The sequence below is a fragment of the Mustela lutreola genome, chromosome 4 (genome assembly GCF_030435805.1).
Source record: "Mustela lutreola isolate mMusLut2 chromosome 4, mMusLut2.pri, whole genome shotgun sequence".
Classification (NCBI taxonomy): domain Eukaryota; kingdom Metazoa; phylum Chordata; class Mammalia; order Carnivora; family Mustelidae; genus Mustela; species Mustela lutreola.
The window spans coordinates 24,005,882-24,028,791 of NC_081293.1; the positions used below are offsets into that span (position 1 = coordinate 24,005,882).

Here is a 22,910-nt window from a genome sequence, read left to right on the forward strand (position 1 = left end):
ACAAAAACTTCCCTAGCCCAACACAGGAGACCCTTAATCATGCGGCCCCTGACCACCACTCTTTCCCCTCTGCTGCCCCTTCCCATGTGCTTTCACCCTACCTACTGACTTCCTGTGCATTCCTGATCACATTTCCCTCCAGCACACATCTTTGCCACTGCTCATGCTACTCCCCCTGCCCAGAAAGCCCTCACACCACCACCATCAATCCTCAGTAAAGCCCTACTCATGTGGTCACTCAGCTTAAATACTAGCTTCACTCAGAGCCCTCCGGACCCTGTTAGGCAGAATCAGTGCCTCCCTCCTCTGTGCCCCACAGCCCTTCTCACCATCCTGGGCCTGCCTCCATGAAAGCAAAGGCCCAGGGCATAATACACACTCCAACATAGTCAATGGATTAAATTTCCTTCACTCCAACTAAACCAGCAGTTCTTGATGCTAGAAGCACACTGGAATTATCTAGAAAACTTTATATATAAAATCCAGAGCTTCACCCTACCCTAGATCTTTTAACAGTCCTGAGCTGATGCCTGGGTGTGTATGGCTTTACAGCCAGCTCCTCAGAAAGTCTGCAGGGCAGCCAGAGAACGTTCAGAATCAATGGCAGTGACTCCAGACCCTTTGAAAGCGGCCATAAGTATTTTCTAGAACTCAGGACAGTGAGCGGGTCAGAGTCTAGGGTCTGGAGTCATTTAAACCTGAGTTCAAAACTTAGGTCATCAACTTCTCAGTGGGGCAGATTTCTCAACCCCTCCCAGTCTCCGTTCCCACAGTTGCCCCATGGGGGTAATGATAGCGCCTAACTCACAAGAGTCAAAGGGCAGTTTTAAGGATGAACCACACCATGCCTATGAGGATATTCCCACCCCAGCACCCAGTGAGTCCACTATGGGCGGCGACCTGCTATCCCCTCAGAGTCCTCCTCAGGCCCAAAGCAAGCCAGAATACACCACAGGCAGGTGGAGGAGGCCCACGGAACAGACCACAGCTGGGCTGCTCAGGGTCCCCATCAGCTCCCTGGAACTCCAACTGGAAACTTAAAGTTGTCACTTGCTGCAGACAAGGAAGCAGTGCAAAGTGTCCTCTCCCAGTGTTGGCTGTTTTCAGAGATAATGTGAAGTCAATTTTGACTTCTGCCTCCTCTGTTACAAAGGCAACCACAGTCAGATCTTCTCAACTGGTTATAATTCTGGAAGGAGGAGAGGAGGGCTGAGCAGGGAGAATGGAATAGGGTGTGAGCTGGAAGATCCTCTATCCCTTGGGCAGGCAGGGGCAGAGGAACACACCAGCAAGCCTCTTTTGGTTGTGAGTCTCAGGATACTAGAGGTAGAGATGAAAGGAGTGCGCTTACCCACACATCTAGAAGAACTACAGAATTTTTTTTTTAAACTCCTCTCACTCAAAACACTCCATGAAAACACACTTTAAAAACTACTCATAGCATACCTGTGCCCAGGCCATGTGTTAAGCAGCACCCAAAAATATATGACGTAGGTTTCCTGCTCTCCATCCAAGGATAAGCCTTGGGAAAACTTACCCACCATCTTTGCAGTGGTTGATGAAGCCCTGATGTTAAGGTCCAGAAATTATTTCCAAGCCTGACTTTCCATCAAGAATGCCTGGGAGACTTTATCCCCAGGCATATCCCCAACATGCCCCAGATCTATGGAATCAGAATCTCCAGGAGGAAGTGAGGTGGATAAGGGGAAAAAGGAAGTGAGATACTGGGGTGTCAGGGAAAACCTCCCAGAGGAAAAAAGGTACAGGCTGAACCTATAAGAGTAGTAAGATTTTGGTAGGTGCAGTAGACCGGTATCCTTGAGAGCCAGGACATAAAGATGGGAAGGATGGCAAGCAGGAAGGGTGCTAACGCCTATATGATTTACCTGGATTATCTCGCTTGATTCTCAAAAGGCCCCTGTGAGGCAGTGAGGCAGGCATTGTTGCTTGCCACACAACAGACATTCCTTATTCCCACCTAACAAATTCTGTTGAGCTCCCCCTCTACGTGGGGGCATGTGCTTGAAGTGACCAGCTGCACACTGGCTCCCCTGGCCTGTCCAGTCCTGGGAACAGGCACGTGCCAGGGATGCGGTGCTGGGAGCTGGGAGTATCTGGCAGCGGTTCCCTCACTTGGAAAACCTGTTGTCTCCTATTATTCTTCTGGACATTTTCATGTCTGGATGTGATGCTAGAACTGCAACTATCTTTTCCCAAGATGAGGAAAGTGGCCTGAGGACAAAGACCAACACTCTAGATGGCAAAGTAGAAACAGTTCAAGAAGCTGGCCCTTGACGAGGTCACGGCACCAGTGAATTAAGGATCTGGAAAGTACCACAGCTTTACAAGTTGTCACAGGAAGTAATAAGTCTCCCATCCTATGGCAGGGCAAGGTGGGGCTTTCTGTGACCATGAGAACCCTAGCATCCTAACTGACAGGGGCAAATGTGAGGATTTCCGTTTTAAGGATCATATGGCCTGAGGTCTGGAGCAATGAGCACTTGTCCGAGGTCACAGAACTGACAGGGCTGAGAGGGACCCAGAGAAGAGTGGACGAGTCAGCTCAGCACCACGTGCTGGAACACACCTGCATACAAATTTTCTCCCCAGACACCAGGGAGCTATTGAAAGTTCCTAAGTAAGACTGGCCAGATCAAAGGGGGATACCTGACACCAAAAGAAAAGTTCTACCATTTTTTGAGAGGATGACTGTGCTAATGGTCTGGTTCCTTCCCACCTCCTCCTCCCTTACCTCCAGGGTGGAAGGTCAGGCCCCAAGTACCTGCCCTAAGACTTCAGGGGAAGCTCGGCATGCAGAAGTTCATAAGCAAGCATCTGTGAGACCAAAGAGAAATGATTCTTACAGTTGCTCAAGAGAAGAGGGTGACAGGGAGCACTTGAAACCAATTACACTTGGCTTCGGGTCCAGCTGAGGCAAGACAGCTCCCCCAGACAGCCACGTCACACAGCCATTAATGCTGAGGGAATCTTCTCCGAGAAATAACTTTTTACAACCTTGTGTCTGCGAGGCTGCTGCGCTCTGAGCTGCTGGACGCTGATGCTCCATGTGTCGGGATCGAGGTGGGGCAGCTGAGACCAGGAAACCAGCGGTTTATTATTCTAAGCCACCCCTGCAGAGCTAACCTGTGGGCAAGAGGCCGCCCTGACATCCTCTCGCTCCTCTGTGAAGGTCCAGCGCAGTCAGGAAGCCTTCCACGCATACATATGCCGTCGCTGCCTCCCCCAGGATGATTGAAGATTGGAGGTTCAGGCCAAAGACCACTTTGGATAATTGCATCCTATCTCTGCTACTCTTCTGTGTGACTGTCCTTCTTTTCTGGCCCAGGCTGACTGCTTTCATCTGTCAAGTGCCTCCCCTGTTACCATCCCCCCGACAAGCAAAAGGTACCCTAAAAAATGAGCTGCTACCAACCTCACAGTCTCAGTCCAGGTCCCTGCGTCCAAGGTCATCTTGTACTCAGCGGCCTCTCTTCCTGCTCTCATCCCTTCCGCCTGGTCCTCCCATCTGGGGCCTTTTCTCACCTTTTGGACTCTAACAGACCTTCTCCAACTTTAACCTTTTCTCTCCTTATTCAGTCTTGATTCAGATTCTTCTTTTATTTTGCTGCCTTTGGCTGCGCTGGGTTCACCTTAGCCTTGGGGGCCTTACCCATGACCCATGGCTCCCCACTGAGCTAAAAGACTGACCTGGCCTCTTCCAATCCCGGTGCCCTGGAAACTCCAGGTTTATTGGACAAGGACAGAGAACATCTCAAAGGATACTGAACAGCATCCTCAGTAACTACATGTCTTTCCAGGTCTGCCTGCATGATGCAGGGTCTTTCCGCAGAACTGCATAGGAAGAGCAGTGGGCTTGAAGCCAGAAATCTGATTTCAAAAACCACAGTTCTGCCATTAAGTGCCTGTATAACCTTGAATAAGTGCCTCCCCTAACTAGGATGTGGTTTCTTTACCAGTTTAATGAGACGCTTGAACCAGACAACCTTTGAGTTACTGACCACCTTCATCCCCAAATAGAGCACCCAATATCTGAGAAAGAGAGGCCAAGAGTACCCAGCTCGACTGAGTGCCCATTCATAAAGGGGCAGACACAACAGGAAACTACCCCACAGGAGCCAGTTGTCTCGAAAGTAGGGCAGTGATAAGAGTAATAATCAATAGTAATTACTAACTAAGGACCAGGGTTCAATCACAGGCAAAGCATTTGCAAACATTTCTCATTTAATACTTCTATCAGCCTCTGAGGAAAATACAAATATTACTCTGGTTACAACTAGGAAACAAAAGCTTGGAGTATTTAAAAATGTGCACAAGCCACCAGCTGCTAAGAGGCAGAGTCAGGATTTGAACAAAATGGCTCCTTTCCTACGTGGAAGGAGCCCCTCAGGAACCTCGTCAGTCCCTACCCTCTGGGGGCTTGCAAATGGGAATGCTAGAGCTTGGTCCTGCTGCTTGCTCTTGTGAGGGACCGAATGCTGAGGCATTTGCCACAGGCTATTTCCTGCCCCCAGCCACCCCAGCCTATCATTTGTCTCATGTTTAAGAAAACTCAGCAAACCTACACTCCTCTAACTTCTCATTTCAGTAGAGAACATTCTTTAGAACTTCTTAGCATGGGACCATGGCACTGTTGAACTAGAAGGAAACACATCCCTCTGCATATCTATACTCCTTTGTAGATAGCAAAGAAAGGTTCTAGAAGTGCCCTTCTAAGCCTAGAAGGCCAAAAGAACACTGTCTTAGGACCTTATGTTTTAAAGTTGAAGAACAATGTGGGTTTGAAATCTGGTTTGACCACTGTCCAACCCAGGAGAACTTAAGTGTTTTTGCCTCAATGTGTTCATCTTCTCTCTCTCTCTCTCCCCCCAGTCTCTCTCTTGCTCGCTCGTGAAGCAGTCATTCTGCTTACCTTTCCCCATGCCCTCCTGCAAAAACACAGAGAACTGTGTTACCATACATATTTGTGTGTGTGAGAAAAACGTTCACATGAAACCATGGCATGGCACACAATGTCTTTCTAACACTCACGTCAGACTAAGACCCTGTTCCTGACGTCGAGCAGCAGGCTGAGCCTCTAGGGGGTGTCCGCGGGCACCTGGGTCCGCTGCCCTAACTGTAGTCTCTGAGGGGCAAGCCACCGCCTCCTCTCCAGTTCAGTCCCAAAGGAGAGTGCCACGGAAACACAATGTCTGCCCGCGTGGACTGAGGCCTGAAGGGCCTGTGTACTTCCTGGACCTGGTGCCGCACAGCAAGGATATCCACCATCATGAGGAGGGACGGACCATCTGAGCGCCACTAAGAGGAAGCAATGCGTCTGATGTGCATGTGCATGGACAGCTGTGGTGTTTCGTGGGGGTACAATGCTGGCAGGGCTAGGGAGGGGCTCTGAGGCCAGGCAACCCTTAATCCGAATCCCAGCTCCACCAGCTCCATCTGCCTAATTGGGCTTGGGTGATAATGGGTGGAACCAGGGGTGGCAACCATCACTTTTAATTTAAACTTCATTAAAGGAGGTAGAAGTAATCAATGCCTCAGTGAGAAGACATGCCAGGCAGGTGGCTGGAGAGAGAAAAACAGGAGGGATGCCGAGGAGGCGATTCTTTCGTTTTAGAAGTTGAAAGGATGTTGCCTCATGTTAGAGGAATACAGATGCCTTTTCACAGGATAGCGAGGTCAGCTAGATGGACACCGGGTCCATGAGGAGTGGGAAGCATCATGGAGCATGGGACAAAGCCAAAGACGTTCATTTAACTGGGGGAAAGAAGAGCATAGTGTGAGCCCCTACTCTGTGCATGGCATGCAGATTTCATTTAATTCTAAAAACTGTTTTTTTAATTCTCTTTGGAGCCCTGTCTATAGGTGAGAAAAGAAAAGTGCAGAAAAGTGAAATGACATGTGCACAGTCACCCAGCCAGTCAGGCTCAGGCTGTGCTGTGAAGCTCCTCTCCCCTCCAACCTCCCCGCCCCCCCCCCCCGCCCCCAGCAATCACTCGCCTTGCTGGGCACCAGGGAAGAATCAGGAATAGGTAGCAAGTTTCTACACAGAACACATCTTTCTCCCTGTCTGGAAGCCAGGAGACCCTCAAGCATATTTCTCAGAGCTGTTTCCTCTCTGGCTCATTTCTTTCCTCTCTGTGGTCACCCTAAGACAGCCCGAGCCATTTCTCAGAGTTAGACTCAGGCTGTGGGATGGCAGTCCTGACTGTCCGTATCTGCTCGCGGGGGGCCCTCCACATGGAACTGCCAGCACCAAGTTCAGCCTCCATTTGTCACGGAGGTCAGCGACTTACTCCGCACTGCCGGCGCAGACCCCCAGTGGGCCAGGACAGCAACTTCCTCGCTGCAGACCTGCCCCGGGGCCATTTGGCAGACCCGAGGATCCCAGGAGGCTCGCCCCTCATTACCCGGACACGCTCACCAACCGAGTGTGCACGGAGCACGGACGTCTGTCGTGCTGACCTTAGGCCAGCAATGGGGGGCTGGGTGGGGGGCGAGCCATACATGCCAGGAGCAATCTCTCTGCTTGGCTGAGCTCACCGAGGAAGGAAAAAAGAGAGTCATTTCTCTCACTGGTGGTGGCGGTTTTTGTTATAGCTATCTTTACCTCGGGGGCAGCGGGATCCATTCGCCCTGTAACTGTGCGTCGGAACAATAAGAAGAACACGTCACCCTGCCATCCCAAGCTCTTTGTTAAAACTGCTCTTGCCTGGGATGCTCAGAAAATACTCCCAGAGGTCTGGGGAGGGCAGGGCAAGGATGGAGAGCTGCGTGCGACACTTAACACAGGCACCTCATCTGCCCGTCGGTTCCCGCCAGCCCTCAGGCACACATACAGCTCTCACGCCATTGGCCCATGCTCAAACACCTGCTGGGACTCCCCAGGACCCCTTCCTGAGTCCTGCCTCCATCCCTGAGATTTTGGGGGGGGGGGGGGGTCTATAATATTTAATCCCAGGCCATCTCTCTCTTGACTTGCAACTGCTAAACCCGGTCTGTTAAAACCCCCACGGCTGGCCTCCCCTAATGTATTGTCCAAGTTGCGAGCTTTCTACCAAATTTGGCCCGGGTTTTGCCTCTACTCTTCGCTGGTTCTGATTATGCCACAGGGGGATAGCTTCCTCAAAGCTTGGTGCTTTATTAAGTCTTTCAGACTGGGAGATAGGGTTACCTTGTGTCTTTTTTTAACAGCCTTCAACATGTAAAATTCCCACTGTCTCCACAGGTCATCCCAGCCTGGTGTGGAAGACCTTGTCAGCCCATTGTGTTATTTTCTCATACCCAACAAGACTCCTTCATGTGCCAGTCTGATGCCCTCTCCTTTGGGTTGAGTCCTTAGACTTTCCACGCCTATCAGTGGCTCTGCCTTCGCCTGTCCCCTTGCCTGGCATCTCCCCCTGCACGGAACCCCTCCTCAGAGGCTTCACGGAGTAACTACAGTGGTCCCAGGATCCCTGGGATAAGCCAGGCAGCAAAACAGAACCAGCATCTCATATGAACTCCCAGAAACACAGGCTTTCCTTTGGTCTTGAGTGCATGCCAAACCAAACTTCACCCAGAATAGGAAAAGGGCTTTTTTTTTTCTTATTTCTTAACTCCAAAGTTTCCATAATGCTCTTTGTTGATATCTTCTGAACACAGAGGGGCACAAATACACACATAAAACCCAAATCCAATAAAAATCAAATTTTAAAAAATAGGTTAGACAAACAAGCCACTAAAAAGTGCAGCAAATGGCTAATTTTTATTATTCCTCTTAAATGCCTGAATAATCTTACTGCAAATCATATCTTTATTATAAAAAATATAAGATATACTTAATGCCAACCCCAAAGGGCACTTTGGAGAGAAGCCAGGCTACAGGTTTATATTCTTCCCATTTTCAAATAAAATGCAAAAGAAAAAAACTAGTAATCATTTTAATGAGCCTTTAAATAAATTATTGGCTAGAGCACACTGCAGTAATTTATATGGGGAACCACATACATATATTTGCTGAGAAAGGGACTTTGTGACTAAAGAGTGAATTTCCAAGAATTACTTTAGATTCTCTTTCCTTTAAGTGATTAGTTTGAGTTGAACCACACTTCACATCCACTCCATCACTGGGCCCACTTGCAAAGGCAGGTGGACACCTGTAAACCAGGGTTTGTCCCTAATACTTACACCCTCTTCTGATGTCCTAGTTCTCCTTTATGGGCATTCCCCAACCCCCAACAAGTTTGATGCTTTCATTTTCTGGAGGGCGGGGCATTACTCTCTGGATCACTTTCCAGACACACTAAAAGGAAAAAGGTTTGGACATGGGATCCATAAATGAAGAAGGTTTCTCTTCTTTTTCCTTTTTTCACTCCTTCCTTTCACACATTTTCCCATAAACACTGCTCTAGCCTCCTGGTAACTGTTAATTTATGAGGCAAGAAAAACAAGGTGGTTGTGAATTAACAAGAAGGGACCATTTCTCTCCATCAGCAGAATAATCCATCTCCCTCAGGCTGTCAGCAAGCTTGGTTTTAAGAGACAGGGAGGAAGATTGCAGGGGAAAATGTGGCAGTATGCTTCCTGGACAGGGCAGGATGTGGGGCCCTTGGAAACCCAGGGTTCTGGGGGCTGCAGCCTCTCCCCCAGGAAGTGGAGAAACAGGCAGCCCAGCAGGAGAGGCTTGGCAGCCCCCGCGGTCAGCAGGGAGGCACAACCAAGGAGCTATGCACAGGGAGGCTGATTCCAGTCTGTGATCATAATGCCAGCTCCATCTGAGCGGATACAGTCCTCTCTCCCCTTTCTGTAGTTTATTTCCTCCAAGTCAATATTACATTTCTCATTTTACCCTCATTTTGCTCCCAATGGAGGGCATATGTCAATGATCTTTTATGCCCATTTTACAGATGGTGTAACAGAGGCTTAGAGAATTTGAATTATTTTCCTGATCCCCACAGCTAAGAGAAAGACCTAGACCAGAAAACCTAGTTCCTTTCCCAGCATCTCTTCCCCAGGGGTGCCAACCTGGGTACACTCATTTAGCCAGGAGCACGTTACTCAACCTTTCTGTCTTCCAATGTGCAAAAGGCAACTGGATTTCATTCAGTCCCTTGGTTTCTCAGCCAGGTTCATCTGAAATGGGATTCCAGCAGGAACTACCAGAGAGCTGAGAAGCTGTGGAAGTTTGTATGACCCCCCAGCTATGACACATGTTCAGGGAGACAGGGTAGGGAGTTCAAGTTCCCATCCGTCCCCTACTTGCGTTCACATGTAGCCGGGTTTCGCCATCGGCCCTGAGCACCCTGGCGGCCGACAGCCTACAGACCTGGAGACGGCACCAGATTTGGAGTCAGTAGACCCAGTTCCATCCCTCGCTCTGCCATAAGTGACTCCCCGACCTGGAATCGGTCTCTCCTGCCAAGTGGACACCTGCACAGAGAGTCTCAGAGGGCCCTTTAAGCCCCTCTATGCATCAAGCCTAAAATTAAATATGGGCACGAGTGAGTTAGGTGAGCACATTAGACCAAGGGACTATCAACAACTGAACCCAAGCATATCACTAACCTCTTCGTGCCAGACTTTCACCATCTGCAAATGGAGTAACAATAGTACCAACATCCCAGGGTGGCTGGTGAAGTATTAAATGAGTCAATTCACAGAAAACATTTAGAATAATTTAGGGGCACATTGTTACTGTTCAAAAAAATGCTAGCTGCTTGTCATCGTTATTGTATTAGCAACACCACTGCCATTAATATCCCGGACACTTGTCACCTTTGGAAACAGAAGTGATTATTTGCACGAGGAGGGACTTGTCTTACTTGCTCTTGGACACATGGTTTATTATGCAGATTTTGTGAAGGGAGAAATCAGGGCCCACAGCGAGGTGCTGCCTGGCTAAGGACACAACAAGCAGGAAGACATGAAAGAAGAACTGGGATGCAGCCGAGCTGATCCGCGGCCCACTCTCCCCATGGTGTTCTCACACCTGGGCTGGCAGCACACTTCTGACAGCACCTTGAGTTCCCTCTCCTGCAAGAGGAGAAATGTGCATGCCTTGACAGGGACAGGGACACTCATGGGAAGCTGCGTCACCTCATGCTGATGGAAGCACACTGCTAGGCCACAGAGAAGGATGCTGTAACTTCAGAAAAGAAGCTTCTAGCCTGATGGAAGAGAAAAATTGGCCAACAGGTGTCCTTAAAACCAAGAGTTATGGAGATCACACCTTCCAAGGACTACCCGACTGGCTGGGCATGAACCCAAAGTCCATACGTCACCACATATTATGATGTAACCCTCTGAAAGGCACTGTCCGAATGGTGGCCATCCAGACAAACTGAGCTGGAAAGAACCTCAAAGAGTACAGGAGCCAAGCTTGCCATTATACAGAGGGAAACAGAGGCTCTGAGTGGGGTCTGGCTTATTCAAGAACGGACAGTTGCACAGGGGCAGAACCAGGACCAGAAAGCAGAGGTCTGCCTTCTATCCCTATTCTAAAGGTCTTTCCCTTAATGACCTCAAAGGTCCCTTTGCATTGTAGGACCTACTATATGATTCCTTGGAGTCAAAGCAAAAAAACCTTCGTGAGCCACACTCAGCTGATAGGTCACACAGGCCACAGAGGTGTCACTGTGTGGTCGGCTCTCAGTAAGAGCACCCACTGAGCACTATCCTTATACTCGGGACCCAAAGGCCACGTTGCAAATACCAACTTTTCGGCTGGAGAACAACGGAAGGCCACCTGGACGCAAGGCACTGAAAAGGATCTGGGAATAGCCTGTCAGGCCCCACACTCTAAATTCCACTCCCTAGCCCCACTAAAACATTTCAGAACACAAAACTTTCATACGGAAATAGGCAGAGAAAATGAGGAAATGATGACAGTGACATCACAGCACCCCCAAGCCCACAGTCTTCTGGAGCGCATCAGGAGAAACCCCCTTTCCGGAGTGGCGATCACTGTCTGCGCTGCGCCGGGCCCTATCACTCACCAGCAGTTCCTGCCCCAGCCGACTGCACATCTCTCAAAGCAGGAAACACCGCCCCACCCCCAAAAAGACTTTGCTCAGAGCCAGACATTTAACGGCTTAAGGGCCTGAAATTATCTTTCCTCCTTCTCCTCCTTCTTATGATTGTAACTGCTTTGTTTTAGTGTAAGAAGCTTTACGATCTGTGAGCTGAAAGTGGACTTTCCCTCATCCTCCAACAATTGCAGGTGACACGGTCAGGGAACACAGAAGGCAGGTAGTTTAAAATCCTGTGTTTTGTTTTGTTACAAGGTATTCCCGTGGGTCACAGAGCTCAGGGTTATGCTGCTGAGTTAAGAGAACGTTATGGGAACAACCCTCATCCAACACATTGACAATGTCTCTTCAACAGCTGGACAGAAGTGGCGTCCTTACCAGAGAAATCTGACTGGCGGTTCCCACTGTATTTCTGCAGGGGAGCCCGGAAATAATTTTTCTCTACAACGGTAAGTAAATTAGGAAGGGAAGATCTGGCACTCCCCTCCTCTTCCAAGAAACGGTGAATTCTCTACTACTAATGGGCAGAAAGCCTGAAGCAGCCGACACGATTAGGGTGCTGACTGCAGGCACCTGCTCTGTCGGTGCACGGGCAGCCAACCTATAGACCAGGGCAGAGAGCGTGTCCTTTGTGGGCAGATGGAGGCGAATAGGGATCCTGGGCTGCGCTTGCTAGCTCCTTGACGAAAAGCAAATGGCTCAGCATTCTGAGCCTCAGTCTCCTCACCTGTCAGATGGGAATAAAAGTACCAGGCTCAGGGGATTAGGACTGAAACTTAGAATAGGGTATACTTGGAACTTGTGAGGAGCTCCTTAAGAACTAATTACCCTCTTCTGGTAGCAGACCGTACAGCCTCCCACCCCCGCCCCCATGCATGCAGGCACACCCACCTCTACTCTACAGTAATTGAGCCAAATTCCCTAGCAGTCAGAATTTCCTATGCTCTCTGCCACTTCCAAAGCACTCTGTCCAAATCTGCAGGTGGCAGCCACTTTTGAGCCAAAGCAATTAGGCCATAGCATGCCTGCATTTCCCTCCCCACCTAGAGATTTGTTCCCAAAAAGCCTCCTGTAGGAGCCAAACCCCTCTCTTGCTAGGGCACAAAGCCCTCAGCATGTTTGTATTGTACAAAGCACAGTTCCATTAAATGCAAGCCTGACCTTGGCACGTGCCATTCTGACTGGACCAGAGGGCAGGCCCTGGGTGACAGTAACGAGCTCTAGGAACCCAGAGATGTTTGTCTCCTGTGAGCAGAAGCTGTGAGAGGGAACTCAGACCCACCCCCCCAATGCAGCAGAGCCTCTCCTCGGGGACACAAACCTCATATACACCTGCTTCTAAAACGAACACACTACTCTTCATGATCAAAGTTCCAGGCTCAAACGTCACCCCGGTAATGAACCATTCAGCCAAGGGCTGGAGAAAGGCAAACAGGAAGGGATGTAGAATTCACATCAAATACAGTCAGGGCAGGTCAAGGTCATTAAAATAATACTGATACCACCACATCAAAGGAGAGTCTAGAACAACTTCAGTGGGAGCTCCCAGCATTTCATATCAACACTCTCATTTAGGAAAGACCACTAAGTATGGCTAGGGCAAATCTCAACTGCCGTAAGGGAGTCCAGCATCGCGGGATGTATCCTGACAAATCTGTCATTCATTTCCCTCATCAACGGGAAACGTGTTGCAGACTCATCATTTACAAGTAATACAGCCACGGGGTAATCTTACCTGCCTTTAAAGTGGCAAGGAGGACTGGAGGTTATATAGATTAAGCTCCTAAAAGATAGCTTAGCATAGTAGGTGCTCAATTAATTAACATATACCCATGTTAACACTTCTATTTTCAACCTAATGGCTTACTGGTTATCTGCATTTGAAGATTTTATGTTGTCAAAAATACATTAGAAACCCAGCTACTATATAAATATAAGCACAATTTACTGTTTCGCCAGAGGCCAGAGATCTCTGATGTTCTCATAGCCTCCAACGACAGTAGTAGCCATCTGTTAAAATAAATAACTCATTAAGGAAAAAGCAAGTGTTTCCACAAGATTAACTGAAAATCTGCTGGATTTTTCACTGGCTGTCAATGAACATGGGCAGCTACAGATAATTTGGGTGCTGGAGGAGCCGAAGATCTGGCATAATGCAAGCAGAGACGAGAATCTGGAGACCACAGGTTTAAACATTAAGAGATAGTTAAGAAGGCAACATAGAAGTTGAATTACAAGGTCATGATGACCCAGAGCACTAAGCAATAGAGCAACAAACGAGGATTTTCATTTATATCTAACTGCCATTTCGCATAAGGAGCTGGAGAAGGGTCATTGTAGTAAACCAGTCAGTCCAGTTAAAAGAAAAGTCATCATGTAGAGTATCTGTGAACTGTCATCACCCAGAGGCTCAGAAGACAATCAAACACATTTACCATAAAATGAAACAGAATCTAATTTCATCATTCCTTGGATGATTCAGAAAGCATTTCAGGATCACACAGTCTCCTTATGAATTAATTTCTACTGCTATTAAAGAAAATAAACAAAACCATGGCAACAGGGGCACCTGGGTGGCTCAGTAGGTTCTGAGCCTCTGCCTTCGGCTCAGGTCATGATCTCAGGGTCCTAGGATCAAGCCCTGCATCAGGATCTCTGCTCAGCAGGGAGCCTGCTTTCCCCTCTCTCTCTTTCCTGTTGCTCTGCCTACTTGTGATCTCTCTATATACATTCAATAAATAAAATCTTTAAAAGAAAAAAAAATGGCAATAGGGGCCCCTGGGTGGCTCAGTCGTTAAGCGTCCAACTTCAGCTCAGGTCATGATCCCGGGGTCCTGGGATCAAGCCCCACATCAGGCTCCCTGCTTGGCAGGAAGCCTCCTTCTCCCGCTCCCACTCCCCCTGCTTATGTTCCTTCCCTCGCTATGTCTGTCAAATGAATAAAGAAAATCTAAAATCAACAACAACAACATGGCAATAGCCCGTACTTTGTCTTTCCCCAATCGGAGTGGGAAAACGTCTAGGCTTTTATGTCTAACTTGTTGGGTAGCAGCAACTCCCAAGTAAGAGTTAACTGCCTTGATTGTGTTTCTCAGAAAAGACAGACAAAATAGGCTCCACTTTAGTTAAGTGGGAATTAATTCCCAAGAGAAACTGCTCCAGAGAGCCCATGGTGTGGATATCACCACTAGGCGGGAGAAATGGAGACAGAATTTCTGCACCAGGGGCCTCTAAATTCCAGCTTTCCATTCTTTCTGACCCTCAGCATCTGTGTTAACCAACCCTTTGTTTCTGCACCTTTTTTTTTTTTTTAAGACTCCATTTATTTATTTTAGAAAGAGACAGGGCAGGGGGGTAGTGCAGAGAGAGGAACAAGCAGACTCTGTATGGAGTATGGAGCCTGCCATGGGGCTCGATCTCATGACCCCTGAGGTCAGGATCTGAAACCAAGAGTCAGATGCTAAACTGACTGAGCGACCCAGACAACCCTCCTGCACTTCTAATCACATCTAGGTTATACCACAGAAAGATAAAGAAGTCAGGGGTAGAGAAAAATAGCAAAAGACCAAAGGAGACTTCATTATTTAAAAAAAAAAAAAAAAAAAAAAAAGTGACATCATTATGAGTAAAAGCTCAACAGGAAACAGACATGACAGATGACCACCAAAACAGATGCCAAGAGTTGTGACCCTTTACATCCCACTTCAGAGAAAGACAGCTGACCTACTGTCTCAGAAAATAACATCAACTTTGTTGTGGTCCAAAGTCAAAAACCATGCTGAAGGGCTTCTGCCATAGGTCAAAAACCTGCTTTTCCCACAGGGCATACACCCCAAGACATGGTTCCATCTGACCCCAAGTCACTTGTGTAGAATGGAAAAAGCTTTATACTGAGAGTCATGAGACCAACTGGCAACATCACCACCAACCAGCTGAGTGACACCGGTGACATCTGTCCTCTGCAGACCTCAGCTTCCTTCGTAATGAAGGGGGCAGGGCAGAGGAAGAACTGAGACAGACCATTGTTGATTACATTCAGTCCAGGTTTATCAAGGGTCCATCATGGACATGGCACCTAGCTTTCCTCAGGGTCAAGAAGCAACTTCCTCAAGCTTCCAAGACAGGGCTAGACTGTACACTGTGAACTACTAGGCTGTGATTGTATAGGAGGCAAATGTGCCGATTGTGGTCTGCAGCAAAGAAATCTAGACTGAGATTCCAGAGTCCTGACCTCTCACCCAGCTCTGTGGGCTATTTTGGCTTCTGTTTTCTCCTCTGTAAAACAAGGTTACTGGTACAGATAACGGATTCTTAACTGAGACTCCATGGACATCCTGGGTCCGTGAGTGGGATTCCAGCTGTTCACAAACTGCTAAACTTCCAGTTTGTGGGCAGGGGTATGTTTCCAGAGAAGACATCTAAAGCTTTACTCACTTTTGCAGAATCATTGAATAAGAACTGCTCTTACAGATACAAATCTATGATTCCTTCCTGCTCTGACATCCAACAAGTCACATGACAATACTGAAAACTATGGAGATGACAGCACTTCAGGGCAAAGCAAACAGAAACTACTCCACTGAGTAACAAGTGTCCCAACAGCCAACATGATGATCACCTGGGTTTTGGCTCTTGACTGGTGGGCAGAGTCTCAGGTCTGGAGCCTCCTAGCTAGATCACTGGGCATCCAATCATCAACGCTGAACCACAAGTCATCCATTCTGCTTCCTCCCTTTGCTGGGGATTAGGGGTGACAGACGTGGGAGGGAGAAGACAGTGGGGCATGGCACTCCTGCTATGGGCCTGATTCAAAGCTGTTCTGCTCTGAGCGGCATAAATCATCATCATCCCAGCTTGGCCTCTACCGGGTTGGACTCAGAGGTCAGGGACATCTAAACAGTGGGTTGAAGCCCACCCCTGCACTTGTTCTCACAAAAAATGGGGGGGGCTAGACACCTACAGGGAAATGCAAATCAGATTGCAAGAGGAAAGCTAAGGAGTGCCACTGTTAGACTTTGAGAAACACTAAAATGGCCTTTTAGATTCCTGGTGTGTTTCTAGGGGCTAGGCCTACCTAAGTTTCTAAACAGCAGTGCCTTTCTGGCTGCAGAAAGATCACCCATCCCAGAACCAAGATATTACACAGTATTTATTTTCTAAAACCATCCGTCGTTCCGGGGACTCAAAGGTCCCTCCTCCCAGGGGGCCTCCATGACCACAAGGTGGTTTTCTATGACTTCCTCCACCTCCTGGCTATTAAGTCAACTGGAAAGTCAGACAGCAGAGGAGCCAGCAGCCGGTTTGCTCTCCGTGCCCAACGGTAGCTCTAGATCAAGCTGGTGAATCCAAGAACTCCCTATCCTTCCCATGGCAGAAACAAACCTCTGTTTACAAGGGGTTCTCTGAAAACAGACCAGCACGAGGGAGGCTGGAAGAACTCAACTGCAGAGACAAGCAGAGCCACTCTCAAATCACAGAGCTATTACTTACCATTGTCTGCCTTTAGGCCAGAAAACTACATAATCTCTCAGACCTTCGGTTTCTTCATCCATAAAATGGGGACAATAGTGACTTCTAGCGCACAGATTCACTGTGAGGATAAATGAGATAAGGCATCTCTGGCACAGAGAACACCTTACTAGCTACATCATTTTACTGTTGTTGTTGAAATTATTATTATTAGTGCTACTGCCAGTGTCAAGGCAGTTAGAGCTACAAGGATCATCTGTGATGTTCCTGGCCCAGAAAGCAGGAACTCTCTAACAGATTCCACGCCTACTGGTTTTCTTCTTCATGCCTGGTCCCTGGCAGCCCTGCTACCCCATGGGGATTGCTCAGCACGGCTGACCCCTAGTCTTACCTTCCTTTTGTTGGTGGGATTGACGTAGAGGTAACTGAGGACAGTCTTCAATCCTACTTTGTCATTCAGCTTCTCATAGGTGGTGCCATAATCCGTTGATCTGCAGGTAAGAGAGAAAGTAAGGAAGAGACTGTTTTACCAAATGGTGGATTATGTTCAGAGGGGAGCCAAGTTCTCCTTCAACTTGTACCTTTTTTCCCAAATCACAGGAGTGATTCAGAGATAAAAGGCCCCATTAATTTCAGAAGAGCAATTAGACTAGTGCATCTGCTTACTACCTAACCTCACTCCCCTTTGCTCCCTGCCTTTCTCAGAGACCTACTTTTCTGCCCTGTGTGAAGCTGTCTGTGAAAGCTGCTGCCAGGGCCTGCCTGCCCCCAGGTTCAGCCCAGGGTCCTCCACGTGCTGCTGCAGACGGACGCAAGTTCCAGCCGGGAGCTGTGGGAGAGGCTAGACTGTCTCCTGAGGTCACCGGAGTCCAGCCAACCTCATACCACCTCCACAGAGCCCGAGGCTGGGGAATGCTCCGGGTGGAAGAAAGCCCCATTTGCAGGAGGCTGGAGGGTGCAGCGGCAGCACTGGGCCACAGCAAGGAGGCGGTGGGAGGCTTTACATAGGAGCTGTGGTGTGTCAGGGTCAAAGCAGGTGTTGTGGAAGTGCTGCCAACAGTTTATCATTCCAACCATCCTGCTGGCTACCGGCTTGTCCTTTGGGCCCAGTTTCCAGGGTTCTGACTTTGAACCAAAACCACAAGTCAGGACTCGGAGAGCAAAGGCAGGCCAAACCATAGGCTCCTTCCACTCCGGCCCACCTTTCCACGGTGGAGGAAGGAGAGCAGGTGGCTACAGGGAGGCCCCGCCTCGCCGCCACGCTTTGTGCCTCACTCCCCAACCCGACTCCACACGTCCCGTCCTCCCCTTTCAAACCACCAGTATCATCAGCTCGGCGCCCTGTCTTTCTTCCATAGCCTTCTTTGGTTAGGTCACGAAACGTCTCCCACCCAGGCTTTCGAAAGTCTGAGGTCAGTTTAGTTTCCCTGTGGTCACCTGACCTCATGGGAGCCTGTGTGCTGCCTCAGATCCCAGTGTCTGGCTCTGGCTGGGTGCTTCCCCAATAACCACCTGCCCATTCCTCCCCCTTCCCGGGTTCTTCCCCCACCTGCCTGCTCAGGCCCACAGATCAGTTTCACAAGCCCAGCAGTCAAGGCTCATAACGTGTGATGGCCTTTAAAAATTAGCCCTACCCCCTCTGATTGAGCAAACTCCATGTCCCCACACCAGCTGAGATGCCCACCCTTACCCCTGTGAAGGCTTCACTAGCCCTCTTCCCAGTCACCCTCACCCCTTCTCTGCCCTGAAACAAGCTTCCCAGCCCATGGTGTGCCCAAAGCACACTGCATATGCCTCCTTTTGGCTCTTTGATACCATTGTGATTAGTTTCTGTAAGTTCTGGTCTCCGTAGGACAATATCAGCTCCTGAAGGACAAGGGAGCACAGAGAGTGCTATGGTGAGAGGAAGGAATAGGAAATTTGGTTACAGAAAAATCTTTTTTTTTTTAAAGATTTTATTTATTTATTAGAGAGAGAAAGAGAGGGGGTGGGGGGGAGAAAGCACAAGAAAGATAGAGGGAGAGGGAGAAGCAGACCTTACCCTGAGCAGGGAGCCTGATGTGGGGCTCAATCCCAGCAGCCTGGGATCATGACCTGAGCCTAAGGCAGATGCTTAACCAACTGAGCTACCCAGGTGCCCCACAGAATCTCTATTTCATTGCTAGATCCGCAGCTCTCTGGTTGCATGACCACATGCAAGTTACTTAACCTCCTAGAACCTCAGGTTTCTGAACTGAAAAAATCAGGGAGATTTGATCTCACAAGGCATTCGTTAAGGATGCAAAAATATGACACGTGAGAAACCTCCTGACAGGATGGAGATATAATGAAATGCTAAAAAATATATATGAAAATTAAAAGGACATGCACTTCTCTTTTCCCCAAAATGTAAAGAACCAGGTTGTACACATCATACACACTTGGCATGTTTACTGAATAAACAAACATCAGTATTTCAAATCCCTCCCTAGGCTACTGGCTCCACATGGTCAGTGTCTATGGTAACTTTTATAACCATTCCCCCCCAAAGCTGACTTATCTTCAGTATCCTGTCTACCTTTAAGCACAGGGAATCACTCCCAATATTTCTTGTTGCCTTTATCTCTCAAACCCAGCTCAGTCTTCAAGTCCTAATGATTCTATCTCCTAAATAACTTGGACCCCTGGTCTTTCCATCTTCATGCCAATGCTATGGCTCATGCATCATGATTTTTTGCAATAGTTCCCCAACTGTACGCTCTTCTTCCAGCCTTCTCCCCCTCCCTCCTTCCCCCATGCTGTCATCAGGCTGTATTTCAACCTCCGGGTCTCTCCACCTCATCCTTGTAGTAATTACCGCTGCCTACACACAATGAGGTTGTAGCTTCCAAGCTTAGTCTTGTCAAATATGGCTTCAGTCTTCCTCACTAGACTCCTCTCCAGCCACCTGTTCCCTGCCCCTTTCTCTCCAGCCTCACCCAAATTTCCTGAATGTCCTATGTTTTCACTCCCTCCATTTCTACTAATATCATTCCCATTACCTGAACTAACCCTGTGCTACTTTCTCTGCTTGGGACATCTCTCTCCAACCTCTGACACCACCAATATCACCCTCCTTCCAGCTTCCCCACAGGGATTAATCATGATTTCCTGTCCATTCCCATACCACCTTGTATGTGTTCCTATATTAGCGTTCATCCAATTGCTTCAGTCATACTATTTTTATTCTGGGATCTCCTCCTTGACTATAGCTCCCTAAGGGCAAGAAACATTCCTTCTAACAGCTCCAATGCCTTGTATCACGTTTCATGCAAAGCAAGTGCTGAACGTACTGGTTTGTGTATTATTCCACTTTGCTTTGTCCTCATTTGTAAGAATGAATGAATGGTCATCCTTGGTCTTGGTTGGTCAAGTTCTTGACCAGCTGCTAAATTCTACTGGCCATTCGACACACAGCCACACCTAGAAAACACACTTCATCTAGCTGGTTGCTAGAACACAAGGAAAGGTCTAGCAGCTTCTGGCCCCAGGGAAGGATCTACTGTTCACTCACACTAGCATCAAGGTTAAGTGACCAATCACTCCAATCTCCTATCCTCTCCAGGGCAGGGAAGGAGAGAGCCTAATCTCTAGAGGCAGTCAGCTGCATACTTTTATTAACCCAAATAAAACGTTTTACAGGATGAATCCCTTCTTGATTCTGCACTCTTAAAGGCATAAAGATAGCATGGTGTGGAGAAAGAACATTGAATTTGGAGTCTAGGAATCCTGACTCTGAAACATACGCAAAGTGCTACCCTGGATAAGCCAATTCCTCACACCTGTTAAAGAAAAAAGTTATCCCAACACCTGTTAAAATGATAAGGCAGACTTCATATGGGACAAAGGCAGTATGTAGAGAGACCACCACTATCGGGTTTTTAACTGAAAACAAGGAAAAGCAGGGAATTTATAGCCAAAGAGAATGGTGGGGTGAGTAGATGGACCAGTACTAGAGGGTAGAGTAATTCCTTTATAAATAGACCTGACCGGATCCTTACTGAAGGCAGGCCAGTGTGATGAGATACCACCCAGGGCAGGTAGGGGATGAGGAGATCAGTCAGATATCTAGGGCAGGGGATTCTGGCTAGACTGACTTAGGATTCTTGGGACAACCCTTGGGACTCACCCAAGGGCAGAGCCTACTTGACAAAGAGCTCAGAGGGTCCTAACTAGAGTTTGGCCAAGAAGAGAGTCTGTCAAGCCCTTCTCCATCATGAACACAAGAGGTTTAATTCCTAAAATCATGGGGCCCATCTGGACCTCAAATATCCTTATGCCACCAACAGGGAGCTAAGCTGTTCTCCAAGCAGCACATTTCCTCACTCTGTACAGAGCAAACATCTTACTTTTATAAAGAGCTAAATTCTCAGGGCTCCCTGCATGACTGATGTCACAACAAACTTCCTCCCAGAATCTAAATAAGCCTCTTCAAAGGTAGTCAGCTTAGCACCACACATGGTCTCTTTCCGCAGGCTGCCCTGAAGATTCACAGCCACTCCGCTCTTCCCTACAAGTGGCTGCTTCTCCCAGTGCAGGGAATTTCCTACAAAGGATTCTCCACATGTTAGCTTCCTCTGCTCATTCAAGCTGACCAAAAAGGGCTCACTCACTGAAGACACCTCAAGAAGCCACAACACCTGTGGCACGAAAGGTGCCCTGGACTCTGTCCTTCCCAGCATGGATGCTACACACACTGACCACAGAGCTCTGGGGGCCCCTTTGCCTTGGGGGAGGGGCAGCCTGCCAAGAGGCCTCCGCCCCATTGCCAGAGACAGCTGCACCTGCTGAACTTACTGTCACAAGAAAGCCAACCATCATCCACCTTGTCACTCCAGACCCTCCAGTGGGGTCACTTGGAGGAAACAGGCTTTCTCCTATCGCAAAGCGAGCCTCTCAAATCTTGACACTAGGGTCCCAATACTGAAATGTCCAGAAAGCTGGAAACATAAAATGTATGCAGTGAGCCCCTGCTATGAGCCTGGTGCCATATCAGTTACCATTTTGAATTGCTCCGAACACACAGCTGACCTGGAAGGCAACAGGTGAGAGGCGCAAGGCCACAGGCTTGCGGATTCTATGCCTTGGCTCAGGTTATCCAAGTCCAACCGACTCTTCCACTATGTTTTCCTGCTTTCTTCCTGTCTTTTTAATGAATTATCTCCAGCACACAGGAAAATACAATGGGAGGTCAATCATATGCCCACTACTAGATTTAACAGATATTTGTGTTCATAAACAGGATATTTTGGAGCTTTTCACATTTACATAAGCCTTATACAGGATGTATGTCCTGCAGCTTGATTATTTTGCCCAACATTCAAGTTTTGGGACTTATCCATGCTGACACACCTAGCCATAATCCATCCTTTTAAAAAATATATCTATTTGTTTGAGAGAGAGAGAAAGCATGAAAGCAGGGGAAGGGGCAGAGGCAGAAGGAAATAGAGAATCCCAAGCCCCCAAAACAGGGCTCGATCTCACAACCCTGAGATCTTGACCTGAGCTGAAATCAGAAGTCAGATACTTAACCAACTGAACTACCCAGGTGCAACAAATTCATCTATTTTTAACTGATATAGAGGATTATAGCTTATGAATAAACCACTGTCTATCCTTTCAACCACTAATACAAATATTTTGGGTTTTTTCTCCTTTAAAATTTGTGAGAGTAAGTAATGTTTCAATGAACATTCTTGTCCATGGCTTCTCACATATTCATGAAGAAAAGTTTCAGGGGAGACATCCTGATGTGCAATTACTGTGACATACTCTATGCATAACTTCTATTTTGCTGGTTATTGGCAAAATTTTCTCCAAGAAGGCTGAAGATCATCACCTACTCTCCAGCTCCAACAACTAAGTCCTTCTTTATTCCCAGGGCCTAAGTCCAGAGCTTCTGACAAGTCTCGTCCCATCTATCTCTGACTCCAGAGTTCTAATTCAAGAGCATTTGAACTGAATTAGCATCCGGGGCCCTGAATCCTGGCTCCACTAACGCTAATCCTGGTTTTCCCATTTATATCACAGCGGGTCCCCCACTCCATGGCTCTCTCAGCCACCCAGGGATCTGCCTGTTATCTAGCAGGGCCTCCTGCTGCCAACCACTCATGCCACCCCCAGGTACCCAGTGCTGCCCGGCAGGCTGGATGCCCTCTGTCTTTAACTTCTCAGACATAGTCGGGTCTGTGTCCGGACCTGACTCCCGGTCGGAGTCCCTCGACTATGCAGGGTCTCTTGTACTATCCTGATAGCCCTCCAGAAGAGCTCCGTGTGAGCCAGCATCATCTCCCAGAACCCCAGTTGTTCACCTGGGCCACTCTCTCCAGGACAATTTCCAGAGCTGAGTTGAGAATACGGTATACTTTCATCCACCCAGCAAGCTCCCACTCCTCTAGT

At 48.2% G+C, this 22,910-nt stretch overlaps 1 protein-coding gene across 1 annotated transcript in view; it reads right to left on the minus strand.

The window, feature by feature from the left end:
* The window catches only part of SORCS3 (sortilin related VPS10 domain containing receptor 3), a 590,518-nt gene that overhangs the window by 321,627 nt on the left and 245,981 nt on the right, over positions 1–22,910 (minus strand). Inside the window, exon 3 of the mRNA XM_059173261.1 lies at positions 16,885–16,984. Coding sequence (XP_059029244.1) covers positions 16,885–16,984 — 100 coding nt within the window. The remainder of the gene's footprint in view (positions 1–16,884; positions 16,985–22,910) is intronic.